Source organism: Onychomys torridus, chromosome 8, assembly GCF_903995425.1.
Source record: "Onychomys torridus chromosome 8, mOncTor1.1, whole genome shotgun sequence".
In the NCBI taxonomy this organism is placed as follows: Eukaryota; Metazoa; Chordata; class Mammalia; order Rodentia; family Cricetidae; genus Onychomys; species Onychomys torridus.
In genome coordinates, this window is record NC_050450.1 from 72,508,885 (window position 1) to 72,528,350 (window position 19,466).

At 41.4% G+C, this 19,466-nt stretch overlaps 1 protein-coding gene across 6 annotated transcripts in view; it reads left to right on the forward strand.

Moving 5' to 3' along the window:
* Positions 1-19,466, forward strand: part of Acaca (acetyl-CoA carboxylase alpha) — a 273,401-nt gene that overhangs the window by 234,732 nt on the left and 19,203 nt on the right. For all 6 annotated transcript variants that reach the window (XM_036195670.1, XM_036195671.1, XM_036195674.1 and 3 more), the window contains 5 exons: positions 3,735-3,831; positions 6,609-6,705; positions 8,371-8,506; positions 15,990-16,167; positions 17,834-17,946. In XM_036195670.1, coding sequence (XP_036051563.1) covers positions 3,735-3,831; positions 6,609-6,705; positions 8,371-8,506; positions 15,990-16,167; positions 17,834-17,946 — 621 coding nt within the window. The remainder of the gene's footprint in view (positions 1-3,734; positions 3,832-6,608; positions 6,706-8,370; positions 8,507-15,989; positions 16,168-17,833; positions 17,947-19,466) is intronic.

A 19,466-nucleotide genomic window follows, 5' to 3' on the forward strand; every position in this document is an offset into this window, starting at 1 on the left:
TTAAGAAGTCCTGAAAGTGAGACAGTTGATTAGCTTGAATTGTTTGGGAGGCACCCATGCAACCTGTCCTTAATGCATGAGCTGGCTGTTTGGAACCTGGGGCCTATGCAGGGACACTTTGCTCAGCCTAGGAGGAGGGGACTGGATCTGCCTAGACCGAATCTACCAGGTTGAGCTGAATCCCCAGGGGAGTCCTTGCCCTGGAAGAGATGGGAATGGGGGGGGGGGGGGGGGGGGGAGGGGCGGGAGGAGGGAGGACAGGGGAATCCGGGGCTGATATGTAAAATTAAATTAAATTATAAAATTTTTAAAAATACAATATAAAACATGAAGAAAAAAAAAAAAAGTCCTGAGTTCTATCCCTGGAACCCTCATTTTCAAAAGCTGGGCATGGTAGCATGTGCTTGTAGTCTCAGCACCGGGTGGAGAAGTGGGGCGGGAGCATGTCTTAGGGCTTGCTGGCCATCCAGCCTAGTGTACTATAGTTCCAGGCTAGTAGATGGCACCTGAGTGATGATGACACCAAGGTGCCCTCTTTCCTCACATGCCACATACACTATATGCACACACACTCACACACTGCAGAAAAAATGAATAGCACTGTGTATCTAAATTTTTATTTGTTAATCTACTTGGAAGTTGCAGAAAAACGCCTTTTGTAAAGTCCCAGGTGGCCTGTTTTACTTTGGTTTTGTTGCGATAAGGTTTCAGGTCATAGCCCCAGTTAGCCTGTAACTTGCTATATAGCCCAGGTTGGCTTTTAACTCTCAACTTCTTTTTGCTTCAGTCTGCCAAGTGCTGAGATTTCAGGCATGAACTACCCACTACACCTGACCCTTAGTTTCTCAAAATGGTGTTAGGAAATGTTTGTTCTTTGTCCCATGTTTATTGTTACTATTCATTAATAAAATACTATACATAAAAAAATGGGTTGCAGGGGCTAGAGAGATGGTTCAGCAATTAAGATCACTGGCTGCTCTTCTAGATGAGTTCAATTCCCAGAAACCACATGGTGGCCACAACCATCTATAACTCTAGCCAGTTCCAGGGGAATCAGCATCCTCTTCTGGCCTCCCTGGGCACCAGATACACACCTGGCATACAGACACAAATGTGGTCAAAATACTATACATATTAAAATAAAAAATGAATTGTAGGGATTAGAGAGATGATTCAATGGTTAAGAGCACTGACTCTTCTTCCAGAGGACCCCTGTTCAATCCCCAGCACCCATATGGTGGCTTACAACTGTCTGTAACTCCAGATCCAAGAGAATCAGACTCCCTGGGTACCAGGCATGCACTGGTGCACAGATATACACTCAGGTAAAACACTCATACATATAAAATAAAGCAATTTTAAAAACTTTAAAAATTTGTTAAATTTAGGGGTTATTGTGATTCTGCTGAAATATTCCTTATTCATAAAGAAGACTTAATAGAAACCACTCAGGGTAGAGTCTGATGTAAAAGCACTTCCATATACATATCTTATTTTTGCAAGATCCCACAGCTATTACTTTGCTACCTGTAGATATTCCAGAAAAATCAAGAGAATTCTGTTAGTTCTAATTTATAACTATACCTCTTTTTTTCTATGTCTTTTCTTACTAACTTTAATAAAATTGATTTTTCTTACATAGGCAGAAAAATCACCATAGTCATCTTTTCTCCTTATTTTTATACATGATGATGTTGAGAACCATTAAGTCTGACATAGTGGATAGCCTTAAAAACCCAGGACTTTTCTGGGAACTAAGTGGTTCTCCTCTAAATTCAGAACAAAGCTCAATGAGTGTTCTCTGGGGAAACACAGGGACACATCTCAGTGGCATCCCAAGTCTTACATCTGAGCTAGAGTGGCCTTCCTTGTGGGACCATCAAGTCTAGCTAGCATAGCCAATGGCCTCTTCCTCCCTAGTCAGCATGTAAGGCAGGGCGATTTTGTTGTGGGGTGCTGGAGACTGAACCCAGGGCCTTATGCATACCAGGCAAGGATCCTACCCCTTAGCTATACTTCTAGCCAGCTCCCCAGGGTTTTGAAACAAGGAAACATTCTGATTTTGAAATTAATTCTATAGTTCCAAATCATTATTATCAAAGTAACTATCATAAAATGATCCAGGCACATAAAGTTAAAATTTCAGTATCTTGGTGAAACTAGATCCAGTTTGGTTTAGAGCCTTCATCAGAATTTGGGCCCTTTGCATTTAATTCAGCACTTAAGAGGGTAAGGCAGGAGGATTGCAAGTTCAAATCTAGCCTGGGTAAGATTGTCTCAAAAAGCAAAACACCTTAGTTTTATAGGGTGAACAGAAGTATATGTGTAGGTGGGCATTATCCAGGTTATTATTAATAAGACCTACAGAATAAAACAAAATTTGTGATAAACTAAGTTTTCTAGTGTTTTGGATAATATTTTTTCATTGACTCTCTAGTAATTCATCCTGCTGTCTAGGTGCAGCTAACACTGGCTTCCAAATCAAGTGACTTCAGATTTTAATTTAGTGGAAGCGTTAAAGAAAGCAGATGATTCCCTATGATAAGTTAAAGCAGATATCTTCTAGGTGAAAAGTTAAAGTCATTTATTAGAGGAGATAGTGCCGCGATATTCTTCAAACTGACGCCCAACACGAGACCAGAATCTAAACGATCAGCTTTGGGCTCACGATAGAGAGATAATTTTGAAATGGATGATCACATTTTACACTGGGGCCATAGAGGCAAGGAATGTAGAACACAGTAATTACAAGTTTAGTCTTGATAAAACACTCCCTGTCCTGTTTAAGTCAGCAGAGGTTAGCTTGCTCAGATCTCTACTTTTAATTGGTTTTGGACTTGAGGTTTAGGGGTGGAGGGCCATGTTCAAATTAGAAGAATCACTGAGAAACTGTGAGCTGAGAGGGCAAACGAAGAAACAGTTGTTTGTACAACCTTTTATGGGCACTTGGTCAAACATTGATGTCCATGAAACAAAAGTTTTGTCTTCTATGGTGGTGAAAGTTACACGCCCTGCCAATATATGAACTATATGAGGAAGGGAGGTGGTGTTACTGTGTGCATCTTTGTGTGTGTGTGTGTGTGTGTGTGTGTGTGTGTGTGTGTGTGTGTGTATCTTAACCGTTATGTTTTTGTTCCGTCAAGGGCATGTAGTCATGGCTCTTCATATAGAAAGATTATACTTTGTCAGCCATAAATAAAGTGAGTCTCTTTGTTGCATTTCTGGCAGAGAGACTGAATCTCTTATTTACCTCCAAGTTTGAGTCTTCATCTTATCAATACTTACGTTTTCATCTTCTCATTAAAAGAAAATCAGTGGATCAAACAAAATTGTCAGACAAGTTTTAAAATAGAAATAAACATTTTTAAAACATCCTTAATGATTTGGCTGCCTCTTGACAAATGTTTATGGTGTCTTGAAAAAAGCCAAGCTATTTATTTAAAGTCATGCAAACTCTGCTAGCTGAACCCCATTGTTTAACAATAAAATGATGCTTTTGCTGATAGATGATTCCATGCAGACTAGCAAGTGCAATAGGAGATGATTTCTGAAGGCAGATGAACACTCAGTTGTTTAATGCTTCCGTCTATTATAATATGGTTAGAAACAACAAACTCCTCAAAATAAGACCGCAAATCCCACCTTAAACTCATCAGCCCAGTATGTTGTTCACAGGTAGACTGTCTATATGCTTTCATTTCCTTTTCACCACCCCTTTTCCTCTTCCTTCACAGCCCAGAAAGGCCAGTGGTTGAGTGGATTTTTTGACTATGGATCTTTCTCAGAGATTATGCAGCCCTGGGCACAGACTGTGGTGGTTGGTAGAGCCAGGTAAGACCTCTTTTGTTTTGGAAACTCTTTTTCTTCCCAAGTAAAAATAGGGAAGGAAGGGTCATAGTGTTCACCAGTGAAGCTTTGTCTGGGTCTTCTAAGACTATTAGATGGTAGCCATAGCCAAGGTAGCCTGCTGGTCTCTAGCCATTCAGTGTGTCGTTCTAATGTTGTGCTTAATCTGCAGGCTAATTTTGATAATATTTCCTTTTTATACTTCTACAAGAGAAAACTTTGGGGACCACAAAGCTATACTACAATAGCTATCATCAGTCGGGTCCCTCCCTACAAGACCACTTTTTGTCAGAAGCAGGCACCACATGGTTCTCTGTGTACCCCAAGAGGAGTCTCTTCCTGACATCATGACTCCTGAAGTGACTTACAATACTGCATTGTATCAGAATAGAATTCAGTTTGAGTTGAGTTGAGAAAAAAAAAATTTTTTTTTAATCTGAAACAGGAGCAAGTAAAATAAGCTGGCATAGGTTGCTGGGATACCTATATTTTTCAAGTGGGAAATTGAAGTTTCTATTAAATTTTAATACCCACTCTAAGAAGTGCTTCACTCAACAGCAAGCTCTGTGCAAAATAATCTGTCGTGCTTGCTCTAACGAGCACCTGCCAAGGCTGATCTTAATCTAGGCCTGTGCTGCAGACATGCTGCCTGAGAGATCTGCATCGGGGCTCACCTTCCTCCAGGGGGCAATCAGTTTTTCTTATCTTGGTGAAAAGAGGCACCTGCTCAAGATTCTCCAACATGCCACATTGGCTTGAGATTTAGATGCTAGCCTTGAAAATAATTCTAGGCTTTGTGGTTCTCTCAGTACATCAGGTCAGCATGCCTCATGCAGCCAGTGACAAGGAGCCATCAGATGGTGAATCCCACAGACAGGGCCTTCCACTGTGACACTGAATAGGAGTCATCTGAGACAGGAACTCAGAAACTAGCTGCTCATTTTCTTTTAAGTGTCAGGTCTTTTCCCTCACCCCTAGCTACAGCATCCCTGTGAGAATTATTTGTGTTGGTAAAATTCCTGCTGAGGGAGTGGAAGTGGGGCATACAGCTAGTTACAGAGTCTCATGTTAGATCAGAATCAACATTTTTGAGGATTTGTTATTGTTTATTTTGTTTTACTTTTCCTGTGTATAAAATGCAGGACAGACTTTAAGCTTTCCAAAGCCAAACTTTTGCTAAAGTCTTTAAGATCTTCCTGTGGGATATGAGAGAACATTACTTTACCCTTACCATTAGAACAGGGATTACTCTACAACCAAGACCAGTCAAGCTTGGCTTTGGTTAGCTCAGCTATTGCTTATTCCAACACTCACTCTGGTTTCTTCCTTTCTTTCCATCTGATGAGTTCTGGGCTTCTTACTCCAAACACATACACATGCTCAGAAGTATATAAAACAAATGGAGCTAGCTTCTTTCAAAGGCAGTGGCATTTCAAGAAATAAATATAAATGTATTCTTCTGGGATTGTTACTGTAAGTGCTGCCAAAACTCATCTTTGGTATGTATGTTTGGAATATGTGTGCTATTGGCTGTAAATTGTCTTTTATTATTCCATGGCACCTTGTCCAGGGACACACTATAAAACAAGATGTAGCATCTTCATGTGCTAGCCTGATAAAATTTATATGAAGTATAATAGAAAACAGAAGTTGTTCTGAGCTGTTTTCAACTTCAATAAATAACTGTAATACTCGGATAAAGATGTTCTTTATTAGGTCACATGGGCCCTAATATATAAGTTATAAGTTACCGATTTAGGGTGGCTTTTGCAATTACAAGTTTCCAGTTGGAGTGTTAATCATTGTGAACAGAAATATTTCTGAACCCTCCTGTGTACCTCCTGCTCGTTGTCTGGTTGTCTAGAGGGCTTTTGATTCTGATTCAGTGCAGGCAAGTGACAAGGGGGTGGTGGGTGGTCTCCACGCAGCTCCAGTTAGGTCTCTTGTGATGAAAGAATCCATTTCCAGTAGTTGATGTAACAGCTAAAGACCATCCTTCATGGAAAAGTTTGTTATGGACATGTCGTAGGGAATGAGAGTATAACCCAGCCCAGCCCAGCCCCAGCCCAGAGGGAAGCAACCATCAGAATGAAGGGTGATCCCATTTCCAGAGTAAAGTATTCACCCTCTTGGTTTCTCTTCCTTCTTCTTTTCATCTCAGATTTGTTCTAGGAAATCTTAATGAGGACCAATATGGGAGATTATTACCCAATATATAGGCAGAAACTTCAAACATCTGAGTATTAACATAGTTTTGAAGTTAAGTATCTGCTTCTGATACAGAGTTCATCAAGATTATTACTAAAAAATATTTCTGTCTTTGTTCTTTTCCACTGAAGGAAGGGCAGGGGCTTGTTTAACTACCACAGCTCTATCCCATAAGGCCAGCAGTTTCAGGCTGTGTCCCACCATCAAGAGCTGATTCACAGCAAACTGGGAAGTTTCATTTGGCAACCACAGAAGTAGACATGTGCACTAGGCTGTTGAGTCTCCCCTAATGTGGCATTCAGTTTGAATTTATCCTGTTGGGCTTTTTAGAATATGAGTGAGGGTGAGGGGACTTTCCTCCATATTTGAGAAATGAATACCAAACCCCAGAAGTCTCACATTTAACCCCTAGTAGCGTCAGAGTCTCCCCTGCTGTTCATTTGCTCCCAGTTTTCCCTCAGTGTTTATATGTGAATGAAAATTAATGCCTAATTGTAATATTCACATGCATTATGTTCCTGTGTGGCTTGTCTCTCCTCTTCTCCACTCCCCAGATTAGGGGGAATACCTGTGGGAGTAGTTGCTGTAGAAACCCGAACTGTGGAACTCAGTATCCCAGCTGATCCTGCAAACCTGGATTCTGAAGCCAAGGTTGGTCACCTCAAATACTCCTTGTGCTGTGCTTAGAGTTTTGTGCCTGCAGTTTGTCTCCCTTCTACAGTGCCCACAGATACACTGGGAGTATTGCGAGCCTCCAGATTTTAGAGGGAAGGGTAGCAGCCACCTTAAATGGTTGCAGAACACTGTGATCTCTTTCAAGATACCACTAGATCACTGCAAGCTAGGTTTTATGTGAAGAATTAATTAAATAGGCCTCTACAGTGGTATCGGTGATGCCAGAAAGCAGTCTACTTTTGTTGTGGAGCTAGTCTAACAGAGAGGCAACAGGCACTGATGTGCATCTGTTCCAGATTCTCTGAACTACACCTAGGAGTGATAACATAGTCTCCAGAGCCCACTCCCACTTTTTCTCCTTAAAGACGGATTCCATTCCATGCTTCGTCACTATTTAGAAAGGGAAGGGTGAAGGAGAGCAATAAGAAGGCTCCTCAGCAGTACCACACTGAGTATCTGGTGACTGAGTCGCAGTACTAGAAGGGTGAAAGGACTTGGAGACTATACAGTTGGCATGCTTCAAAGAGTAGTGCAGGGCTGGGGAGATAGCTCAGCCAGTAAAGTGCTTACCATACAAGGCCTCACTTTGATCCCCAGAACCCACATTAAAAAACAAACAAATTATATGTGGTGGCACATGTCTGTAATCCCAACATTGGGGAGGCAAAGACGGGGGATTCCTGGGGCTTACTGACCAGCCAGAATCACCGGTATAAGTGAAGTTTAGGCCAGTGAGAGACCCTGTCTCAAAAAAGCAAACTAGATAGGACATGCGAATGACATTGTTGATTCCTGGCCTTCATATGCATGTGCTGTAGATACGCACATGTTCACCACCATGTACATACATACACAAAAGAAAAGAAAAAGAGACAATAATGTAATTGAGTTGCCTTTGAAAAGAGTTCCTATAAGCCAGGTGGTGGTGGTGGCGCACGCCTTTAATCCCAGCACTCGGGAGGCAGAGCCAGGCGGATCTCTGTGAGTTCCAGGAAAGGCACAAAGCTACACAGGGAAACCCTGTCTCAACAAACCAAAAGAAAAAGAAAAGAAAGAAAAGAGTTCCTATGACTGCTTGAGAGAAGCAGTTCAAGTCCTCCTTTGGTCTAAGGAATAATGGTATTATAGTCAGGCTCCCAAGAGAAGAATGTTTAACAAGGTCGGAGAGCCAGGATCTTTTCTTTTTTAATAAATAACAGCTTGATCAGCTCGGGGAGGTTCTCCTTCAAACTGTTGTTTGCTGTGGGATGTCTTTCTATATGCTGTGAATATGTATTGCTCCCATTGGTTAATAAATAAAGCTGTATTGGCCTATGGCAGGACAGAATGGAGCCAGGCAGGAAATCCAAGAGAGATAGAGAAAGGCGGGGTCAGGGCAGATGCTGTGAGCCACTGCCAGGAGAAGCAAGATGTGAGAGAACAGGTAACTCCTCCACAAAGCCATGTGGGAAAACATAGAAATGGGTTGAATTAAGTTATAAGAGCTAGTTAATAATGAGCCTAGCCATAGGCCATAAAGTTTGTAATTAATATAAGCCTCTGTGTGTTTACTTGGGACCAAACGGCTGTAGGACTGGGCGGGACACAGGAAAACTTCCAGCTACAGTTGTTAACTAGCTCTTCCTTGACTTTTCCCAACAGATAATACAGCAGGCTGGCCAGGTTTGGTTTCCAGACTCTGCATTTAAGACCTATCAGGCTATCAAGGACTTCAACCGTGAAGGGCTACCTCTAATGGTCTTTGCCAACTGGAGAGGCTTCTCTGGTGGGATGAAAGGTAACTAGTGGACTGGTCTGCCTTGGGATTGAGAGGAATCAGTGATCACTGGAAGGGGGGGGGGTTGTTGGCAGCGTGTAAGTAATAGAGACCTGTGAGTATGCTAACAGCTCATCACCTGTGACCTGACAGCTCCCTCTGAAGTACTGGAACAATAAGGTATGTCTTCTAAACTGGGCATGATGGCTCATGCCTTTAGTCCCAGGTAGATATCTAATTCCAAGGCCAACCAGGTCTACAGATTGAGTTCCAGGACAGCTAGGATGACACAGAGAAACCCTTTCTCAAACATACCCCCACCCCCACCCAAAAAAAAGATATATCTTCTAATTTCACGAAAAAAATTACAGAATAATCTACTATTGTGTAGGTGGGCTACTGTTGAGGATTTGGCTTTCAAGTAGACGTTAGACTGTTCTGGTTGTCCTGGGAAGTGGTATTTCACAGGTTCCCACCCCTCTTCTCTGCACATGCTCTTTATTCACATCACTCTCTAACACTCTCCAGTAACCAAGATGTATTCTGAAATGAGCAGTAACTGGAAGAAAAGGAGGAAGAAATTCTATACCAGCGACTGGCTAGTTTTTGTGGCAATTTGTGATATCTTTTATTATTATCCACCAACAGCCCTAGGCCTGTGGCTCCAGCAGGTTAGACCATTAATATAAAGGTGCTAGTCCATGCCATGGGAATTTCTTAGTGATTAGGCAGCCAGTGTCATCATTAAGGAAAAATCCTCTATAAACAGAGCCACTGTGGACAGTCCAGAGAGAGACAAAATGGATTACCTCATAGAAGGATAGGCTGTGCGAAGGCCAGCATCTGCAGGCTGTGAGGGTATGTGGGTGGGCATGCTCCTCATTCACCTCAGGACTCTAAAGGAATAGATGGGCTGGGGAAATGGATGGAGCTGACATGCCAGAGTGATTGAGGTTGTTGAGAGCGTGGAAATGTGAAGTACTGAGCTCTCCATAGAGAGCCTACACAAAGCTTTCAGCAGGAGTGCCTCTGCTTTCTGGGGAGGAACAGGCTGGGAGAGTTCCCCCTTGTAGGTTACTAGCCATGTGTGAGAAGTACTTACAATTTTTACCAATGACATACACTTGCCAGGCTTTGTTGGGAAAACGAAGAACTGTTGTTACTGTTTTTGCATTCATCAAAAAGCCGATATTTGCTAGAGAGATGCCCCTTTTCCAAAAGAAGGCTTTGACTACACATACAGCTTAATGCTTATGTATATTTAAAACAATTTTTTTATGTGTCTTGGTGGTTTGCCTATTTTGTATTTATGCACAACATATGTACCCCTGGTACCAGGGAAAGACCAGAAAAAGATGTCAGATTCTCCTGAAACTGGAGTTGGAAATATTTATGAGCCAACATGTGGGTTCTGGGAACTAAACCCATGTTCAAGCAAGAGAAATAAATGCTCTAACCACTGAGCAATCCCTCCAGCCCCATTTATGTACTTTAATTTTTTTTTATTATGTTTGGTTGTGGAGAGGATGTATCAGAGGACAGCTTGTGGGAATTGGTTCTCTTCTTCCATCATACGGGTCCTGGAATTCCAACTCAATTAAGGTGTGATGGACAGCACCTTTACTTACTGAATCATATTACCAGCCTCTTACATACATTTTTGGTTAAATATAAAGGTGAATCATCTATGGAAACATCATGAGAAAAGGAGTGTATAGTTTAATCAGGTCACCCCTACACACTTTTACTGAATTCCTATGTGCAACTTTATTAGCCGCCTCTGAAGAAACAAAGATATGTCAAACAGTTATTGCCTCAAGAAGTCAGGAAAGTTTTTTGAGTAGTCTGAAAAGGCTGTAAAATATAAGCAAAATATCAGGGTATTTGAGAGGGGATACCACATGGACACTGGGATGGACACTGGGATCAACACGGTTGTTAACACTCTTTCGTTCATACATGTGGGATCCAATTAGTAGTCAGTTTCACTTGGCTCCCACTTCCTTTGCTGTCTATTTTATGCTGAGACCCGAGAATTCAGTGATTTAGTTCCTTAGTGACTTCACTGCAGGACACTAAGAATGCACTCTTCTTGACACACTGACAGGGAGTCACCCTGCCTATCCTATCTTACTTAAAGGCCAGAGTTGCCACTTCTACTAAAAGCTTCAACTATGCTGCCTGTTTGGGCATTGGTCCCTTATTGGTTGCTGAGCCCTGAAACATTAAGTATAAAATTAAAATTCATTGAAGGCACTTGGGAGGCTGAGGCAGGAGGATTGACATGAGGCCAGCCTAGGCTACATAGCAAGACCCTGTTCTCAGTGTGATATGGAAGGGTTAATGAATCTTTGCACTAGAAACTATGTTAACTGCTTTCACATTGGCTTCTGTAATCACGGTAAGCACCTCTAAGAGAAGTGTCAAATTGCTGTTTGCAGTTTACATGAATTGAGGGCTTGGATAGAATGTAGATCATTCTCTCTTTTTAAAGTGTGTGTGTGTGTGTGTGTGTGTGTGTGTGTGTGTGTGTGTGTGTGAGAGAGAGAGAGAGAGAGAGAGAGAGAGAGAGAGAGAGAGAGAGAGAGAGAGAGAGAGATGGGGTACATACACATATAAGCACACCATAATGCTTTTATGTAGTCAATTCTGTCCTTTGCATGAGTTCAAGATCTAACTCTGTTGCCAGATTTGCTCACCAAGTGCCTTTACCCACTGAACCATCCTGCCTGACCTCTCACTCTCCCTCTCCCCATTCTCCCCCTCCCCCTCTTTTCTCTCCCTCCGGCTGACCAGAGTCCAGGAACAGAACCAGTTAACTTGGAGCATCCCTGGATATTCTGAGAAAGTTATCACTTGTCTATTTATTTCCCCTCCTTTGGAAATGTCTGTGGTTATTGCAGGAAGAAATAGCTAGAGCTCAAATGATTTTTAGTTTTGTTTGTTTTCTGAACATAACAGCAAATTAAAAATTAGCTTGCTCTATATAGTAACTTCTTGTCTCAAAAAGTTATTTTCTTAATTGTGGTAAAATACACATGATCCTCATTTTAACCACTTCTCCCATCCAAGTACTAACCAGGCCCAAACCCATTTTAACCATTTCTAAGGGTAGCATTTATTGGTAGCTACCTTGGTAGTGCTGTTTGACAACCAGTATCACTGCTGTCCCGAGTTTTATCATTTTCAACTTAAACCCTGCTCATTAAATAATAACTGCCACCTCTCCTTCCTGCCCCTGGTTGGAAATGAGTTATTGTCCCAATATAGTCCAGAGTAAAGTTCTTTCTTCTGAATTTTGGTGTGATGCATCCATTTACACATCATGTGATACATATAGACTTCAGGGGAAATGGAGATCTGTGTGAAAGCAAGAAGGGGAAGAAGAGGCTCTCCTGTGTACATACAGGTCAGGCTGTCTCACACATATTATCTCATGTAAAGGGACCTAACTGAGAGCCTCTTGTCATTCTTCACATCCCTTGGGGAGATGTTTGCAGTTTTGGTTTCAATACTGGCTGGGGATTATGCAGGGTGGGAAAATAAACAATTATGCCATCCCTCAGTGCACACAAACACACAGCCAGAAGCCGACTGCACTGTGGGTAAAATGACTCCAAAATTGTGTGTAATGAGTAGGAAAAGATTAGAGACAGCTCTTGCTATGCTGAAAATTGACATTAGTGGAGGGGGAAAAAAAACTCTTTACTAGTCGGCCTAGGAGGTCTAATTCGAGCAGTAAAAAATATAAATAAATAAATAAAAGCTTGTCAAGATGGTATTGGTGCTTTTTTTCCAATGAGTTCTATCTGGCCGGAAGGCTATTCAGCATAATGCAAAATTAAATTATAAAAACTGGCTGAATATTTAGATGGAAGAGCCATTTGGAAGCAGTTTATTTAGACGAACCGGCAATGACCCACAACAGGGAGACATCAAGCGTGAAATTTACTAGAAATTAGCACCAGGGTCCCAGCCTCAGCGTGAATAGCTTGATAGGATGCAAATCCCAGTGATATTAAGCCGCCTCACTGCTGGTGCTACAGGGTCACTCTCAGTTGGCTTTTCATGTTATACTTATTATTTTTTCCTAGGACAGGTTATAAATAACAATAAAAAAAACACATTTATTGAAAACTTTAACTGGAATGAAAGTCTATTTTAAAGTCTCTGATTACTTGGATGTTGAAATACAATGTCCGCCAGCCGTAATGAACTCCTGAGAGACATTACACGTATGCAGCTTGTGTGTGCCTAATGTTTACTTCAGTGCCTAACATAATCTTGCCTAAGCCAATAAGATCCCCTCCAGTTTGCGGGTGTAGGGCACTGCGGAGGTGCTTCCACACCCCACCCCTTGTTTGGTGCATGTGGCTGCCACAGCTTATCTGTGTTGTATAACAATGAAAGCCCCAGGCAGAGATGATACCTGGGTGCTGGGTGTGATCACCATTCATGCAGATGTATTTTCCCAGGATGCTAGAAAGCTCCTTCCTTTCCAGTAAAGAACGGATCAATATTTCTATTTCCAGTTGCTTTTCTCAGGCACCAGGAATGACAAGCACATGCATGGCTTTAAATGTCCCTGAACTGACTCTAGCATAAATCCTTGGAGATTCCCCCACCCCTGATATTCTTTGCTAAGTTTTTGCTCTATTTCTTAAATATGAAGGGATTCAGCCATTTGTATGTCAGAGATCATTGTTTCAAAATACCTGATTTGGGGAAATTTGCAATTCAGTACTAGCATATTAATTGTAGAAGTTGTTTTGTGTTTATATTTGAATAGCCTGTTTGGGGATGTTTTAACACTTGCATTATGGGTCTGTTGGTGTTGGCGAGGGCAGGGAATGGAGGTGTTATTTTAGCTCTGAGCATGGCAGTTTTAAAGAAGCCTAAAGTCCTTTTTCTACATCAGTTTTAGTGCCTAAAGATACTTGTTTGGCAGCCAGATCCAGGCCCATCACATAACTGCCAGCATACCATCAATACAGCTCCTGACATCTCTGAACATAAAGGAAATCCAGGCCACATTTAGATAGGTTCAATCACTCAAGTCTCTTCTGGTTTTAGTGTAGTCAGCCATTAAATGTTAGAGATTCCTCGAAAGCCTCACTCTCCCAGCAGTAAGGATAAGTTAAGTGAGGCAGTGGAATGCTAACTTTAAAGTCATAAGATGGAATTTGAAGCTGGGCATGGAAATGCATACTTGTAATCTCAGCAATCAGGAGGCAAAGACAGGAGGATTATAAGTTCAAGGCCAACCTGGCTACAGAGTGACACCGTATCTCAAAAGAAAAAACTGCATTTGAGTGTCATCTCTGCCACTTATTCTTGCTTAACTAAACTTCCTTTTACTAGTTATAACATAGGTATAGGAAAAAGATAATATTCTGATTATTAATGTTGTGCATCTATATCTGAGCACATGAATGTGTGTGTGTGTGTGTGTGTGTGTGTGTGTGTGTGTGTGTGTGTGTGTACAGTCATGACTCCTGGTATATAGTAATCTATCCAGATAAGGAAAACCCAAAGTCCTTTTCACAAAAATGAAAAATCTGCACTTAACTTCATCCCAATTCCATACAGTGTGAAGTCAAGTGGTGTCTAAGTATACTTTTAACAAAAATGAGGAAAGTGACTGGAGACTGTCTTTGTTTACCTGTAACGTCATTTTTTTTTCCAAGTCAAGTGACTTTTGTCCTGTCTTCTGTTTATTTTCATCTTTCATCTACACTTTCCATTTCTCCTTTGTGCACATACTAAGAGGGCCTCCCTCTCCTTTCTGCTACTTGTTCTGAAACTGTTCTCTTGGCAGTACTGAAAAATGTACTGCTAATTACACAATTATTTTATTATGTAGCACTGGTTGAAATATCCACTAAAGAATTAATTTAGTTAAAATAATTTGAACTGAGCAATTATTTTCATAAGCACGGAATTAGCGTAAAGTGCTTAAAGTCCTTTATTCCCGCTCTTCATACAGCAGTTGTGCAATTAGCAGTAAATTTTTTTTTGGTCTTTGCTTCCCACCCAAAGAAATAAATGTCTTCACTCTGATCATATATACAGAGTATATGACCATACCCTTTTCACATAGAATAGGAAATGTATCCTGGGGCAACCTGGAATTTCTGAAGTCCTCACAGATAAGCCAGGTTAGAGCAATGGCCAACGGCATGTGCCTCGAAGTAAGCTGTGCTCACTGATGGTCTGAATAGAGAGCAAGCCATTTTCACTCTGGAGAAGGTGGCAGTTTAATTTGCTCGTAACTACAATGAAAGCAATTTCTATTTGGTTTGCTCTTTACTTCCTGAAAAATGCTACTTTGCCCTGGATTTTTCAGAATTTATTCTGAATTGAGATCCTGTCTGGATAGGAAACTTGGATCCTGACTGAACCTGTCATTTGTTGTTTGGAAGGATCCTTTGTGGCTCCACTGAAGTACTCATTAAGTGTCTGGAATCAAAACTCTAACACTAGCAATATTTAAACTTTAGGAAGCTGGGAAATGGGAAGCAGCCATAAAACACTGGGAAATAAAGGACTGATCCTAAGGATCTTTGCAAGCTGGTCCTGGCCTTTGCAGGGACTGTATTCTCAAACAGAAAGAAAAGGTTGGCTCTTCATGTGGCCACGTGAGATTTCTTTGTGAGTGTACATATATAATTTTTCTTCTCACTGATATCCTATAAAACTACAATTATTAAACAATTTTTCTTATATTCTTTCAAAAGTATATATGCTCATTCATTCATTCAGTACCAACTTTAAGCATTGACTATGTTTCGGTAATGGCAGGCCTTTGTGTATGCAGGGGTGAAAAGTCCAGTTTTTATCTTATTTTTGAAACAAGGTCTCACTAAGTTGCTCAGGCTGATCTAGAATCCTGTGGTCCAGGCTGGCCTTACAACTCACAATTCTTTTGCCTTGGCCTCCCAAGTACAGAGATTATAGGTATGCCCTAATACTCCTGGCTCCAATTTTTAAGGATGAGCCTTTTTTTTTTAGGACCCATTGCCATTAGCTGCATATTTTAATATCTCATTGTACACTAAGGATCATGGAAGGAATTGAAAAAAGCTGGAATAGTTTCTTCCTTCAGAAAACTTAATGTAGTGAGAGCGATCACATATTGACATGAAAAATACGTAATGTTTGTAGAGCAAGTATGAATTAATGTGGTGAAACCAGAATACCGAAATGCAAGGAGGGTATAAAATGGATATTTAATTGTGGGCTTTGCATACTGTGTCTCATGAATGACTGCATTTCTGTATTGTGCATTTGAAGCTCCTGAAGTCTCCAGTAGGGTACAGGTGGAGGCACAATCTCTGTAGCCTTTGGGATGACACAGGACCCATGGTGGCTGAATCCCAGTCCTGTCACTTCTTCCGTGGAGACACAGTGTGCCATCAAAGTGTGTTCTGTGTATCTCATAACAAACAGCTCTGCTCTGAGGATGAGAAGTTTGATTGTTTATAACTTGTCTTGTTCTCCATAGATATGTATGACCAAGTGCTCAAGTTTGGTGCTTACATTGTGGATGGCTTGCGGGAATGTTCCCAGCCTGTTATGGTTTACATTCCTCCTCAGGCTGAGCTGCGGGGTGGTTCATGGGTTGTGATTGACCCTACCATCAACCCTCGGCACATGGAGATGTACGCTGACCGAGAAAGCAGGTATTGTGCATTCTTTATTGCATTCAGTGCCTCTGGGGTCCCTCTAGCTATTGGTCTCCCTAACCCCTAGGGTAAAGTATAGCCAAAACAACTTCATTTGAATCTTTCCATTCCCAGAGGACTCCAAGGTTAGAAAAATGGGCTATCTAAATAGTGTCTGCTGGCATGAGGAGGAAACCAGGCTGGAATCCGGTTTTCTCATCCTAGTCTCCATCTACATCATTTTCCCACAAAGTTCTCTCTTCCATGCCCTTCCAAACTCAGAAAGATTCTCTTTTCCTGTTTGCTATTTGGATATGACTCTTTTTGGTGCAAAAGGAACTTGAAGGAAAGACTCAAATGTAATCAGGACTTCTAGGGGTTGGTGTTGTGTATGTGTGTGTGTTTAAGACTTGTTTTTATTTATGTGTATGTGCATGTGTCTGTGAATATATACCATGTGTGGGAGCTGTCTATAAAGGTAAGGAGAGGGTGTCAGATCCCTGGAGCTGGAAGGAGACAGTTGGAAGCCATCATGAATGTTAAGAATCAAATACAGATCCTCTGGAAGAGCAGCAAGCACTCTTTACCATCTCTCTAGCCCAGTTCCATGTTTAACCCACTAATTTTGGAGTGGCCTTTGCTCTTCTGGGACTGTGTCTCCTGTTAATGAGCTCAGTAGTCATTGATATGCATCACAGAACCCACACACTGTGACTCCAGACCAAAGCTGCTCCCTATCTTGGAGCCCAAAGCTTTACTCTGGTATTCTAAGATGCTAAAGAACTATGTTTGCAACCCCCCCCCCCAAAAAAAAAAAAAAAAAAAAACTGCAGAGAAGCCCATATCTGTAAGAAGGTAGTTCTTGAAACTAAATAATACAAATCAAGCCCAGCACCTCTCGTAACGTGTTTCTGATCCTTTCTGGAGAACATCAACATCATTGTTCATGTACTTTACTACATGCTATCATTTCATTGGAATACTCACTTCTTTCTTTCTCCCAAAATCTTAGGAAACTAAAATAGTTTCACCGTTGAATCCCTTGGCTGACATTCTATACAAAGTTTATTATTTTTAAATCCTAAGCTATCCCCTGATACCAGATCAGAGAGGTAGGTAAAGCATCATGTCTGGTGCTATGGAAGTTAGCAGCAAGATAAAGGCCTTAGAGTTTAAGTCCATTAAGAAATATATATCTAATGCCTCTCAGCCTAGCCTAATGCATCTGGTTTCAGGAGCAGATTAACAGCTGTGGTATAGGACAGTCATCACCAACAGTAACCCCCATCCTACACACACAAGTACAGCCTAAGAACTGGAGGTGGTTCCTCTGCTAGGAGCCTCCCTTTGGAGTTTTTGTTTTGTTTGCTTTTCTGAAAAACAAAAACGTGATTCCTGTCACCTTCAATCAGCTGTCAGTGGTGGAATCTGTAATCTCTCTTTGAGATGGAAATCTACTGGTAGAGTAATGAGAATTATTTTAATTTCTTTATGCTAGGCCTTTCTCATACCTCACTTAGACACATCTTAGGTACCTGCTTTTTTTCCCCAAGGATAACTTCTGGGAATCATGGGTAGCCAGAACAATAATGAAGCTATTTCCTGGTCCATAAATTATAACTGGCTTTATTCTGTGTCTTCTTTCCTTTAAAGTCCTCTGTTTTGTTTTCTTTTTTTCATCCAGGGGATCTGTTCTGGAACCAGAAGGGACAGTAGAAATCAAATTCCGCAAAAAGGATCTGGTGAAAACCATGCGTCGGGTAGACCCAGTCTACATCCACTTGGCTGAGCGATTGGGTACGTCTGCTTGTCCTCCTGGCAAATCAATGAGCCATTCAGCTGATTTGTAATGAGTGCATTCATAGGTCAGGGGAGGAGGCACTGAAGCATTTGATCAAATTCATGATGATCTTTATTTACTATCCTCTATATGGTAAGAACCCTGGTAGAGTGAAATAGTGTGTTAGGAGGGAAGGTGGGCATTGAAAAAGAAAAGTCACCTGATTTTTCTTCTGACATTTCCTTGAAGTGCATATAACCCACTTAATAGGATGTTCTTGTAGACTATCATTAGCTAGAGGTTGCTTTGGGAGGCAAGCTCATCAGGTGGAGAAAATCTGCAACTTAAATATTTATTATTTCTGTAGTCTCTTTGAACAGCAGTGTTATTTCTGGAGCTTGTGAGTCAGTGTCACATTATAGAAAAGCCAGTCTCTACCCAAACAGTGTTCTGGGGTCAGCCTGAGCCACAGAAAATGGAAGTAAAGATTGTGCACTATAGGCCTCCAAATAGTAGCTTCAGCAGTCACAGCCCTCAGAGCATTTGCACACCATGCATCCAGCCAGTAGTCTGTCGCTCATTTGATTTCAGAGCCTTGGAAGAAGACTGTAGGAGCCCCATAATGACTTGTGGATACTTTTACAACACTGGTTTTTCTTTCACTGAACCACTATGTCAGTAAAGATTGCTTAGGATTGTTTTGTTTTATTGTGTTTTTGCTTCTCTAAAGGAATAGAGAGGTTATGTTTAAAAAGTAGTACAGCCCAGTAAATGGGAAGAGCAGAAAGACACTGTCTCATTTATATTCCAAGGAACAGTTTAATGAAATAGTATTTGAGGATTCGATTATCTTTACCATGTAGCATCAGAAAAGCTCCTGAGTGCCTATACTGTGGAGGCTGCGTGTCTAAGCAGTTGAAGCCTGGCCCAGGTTGTTTACCAAAAGTGGTGACTTGAGTTACACTAATCCGTTTGTGTCCCCATTGTTTGCTGTCAGGTCACAGCAACCAAACACTAACCCCGCCACCACAGCCTGACCCTTTCTGGGGAAGCACACATACAAAGGAGCCTGGCAGAAGTTGTTCTGAAATCTACTGCCGCCAGACTTGTTGAGGGTTTTTTTTCTCCTTTCTTTTCCAAACAAGATAATTACTTCTGACCAACCCATACACTTTAATTAAAGTGACTGCAGCCCGAGAGCGAGTTACTTACAACTGTACACAGTGAAGCTCTAAAAGCTTCGGCCACTGATAAGCATCTCACTTAGGTGGCTCATAATTGCTCCCAGCATCCAGTGATCGTCGCTGCTGTTTTACCAATAATTCTGTACAAAGGCAGCGACACCACAATTGTAGGACACAAAGAATTGCCTAATTTTCTTTCATTTATTTTTTTTTCTTTTTCTCTTTTTTCTCTCCCCCCCCCCCCCCCCCGTTTTCTTTCTGGCCAATTTAAAATTTGTCAAAGTCGGTCTTCTTCTGGATCACTGCCCTTTGATATTTCGCGCACTCCATTTGCCACAAACAAGCCGCGGGGC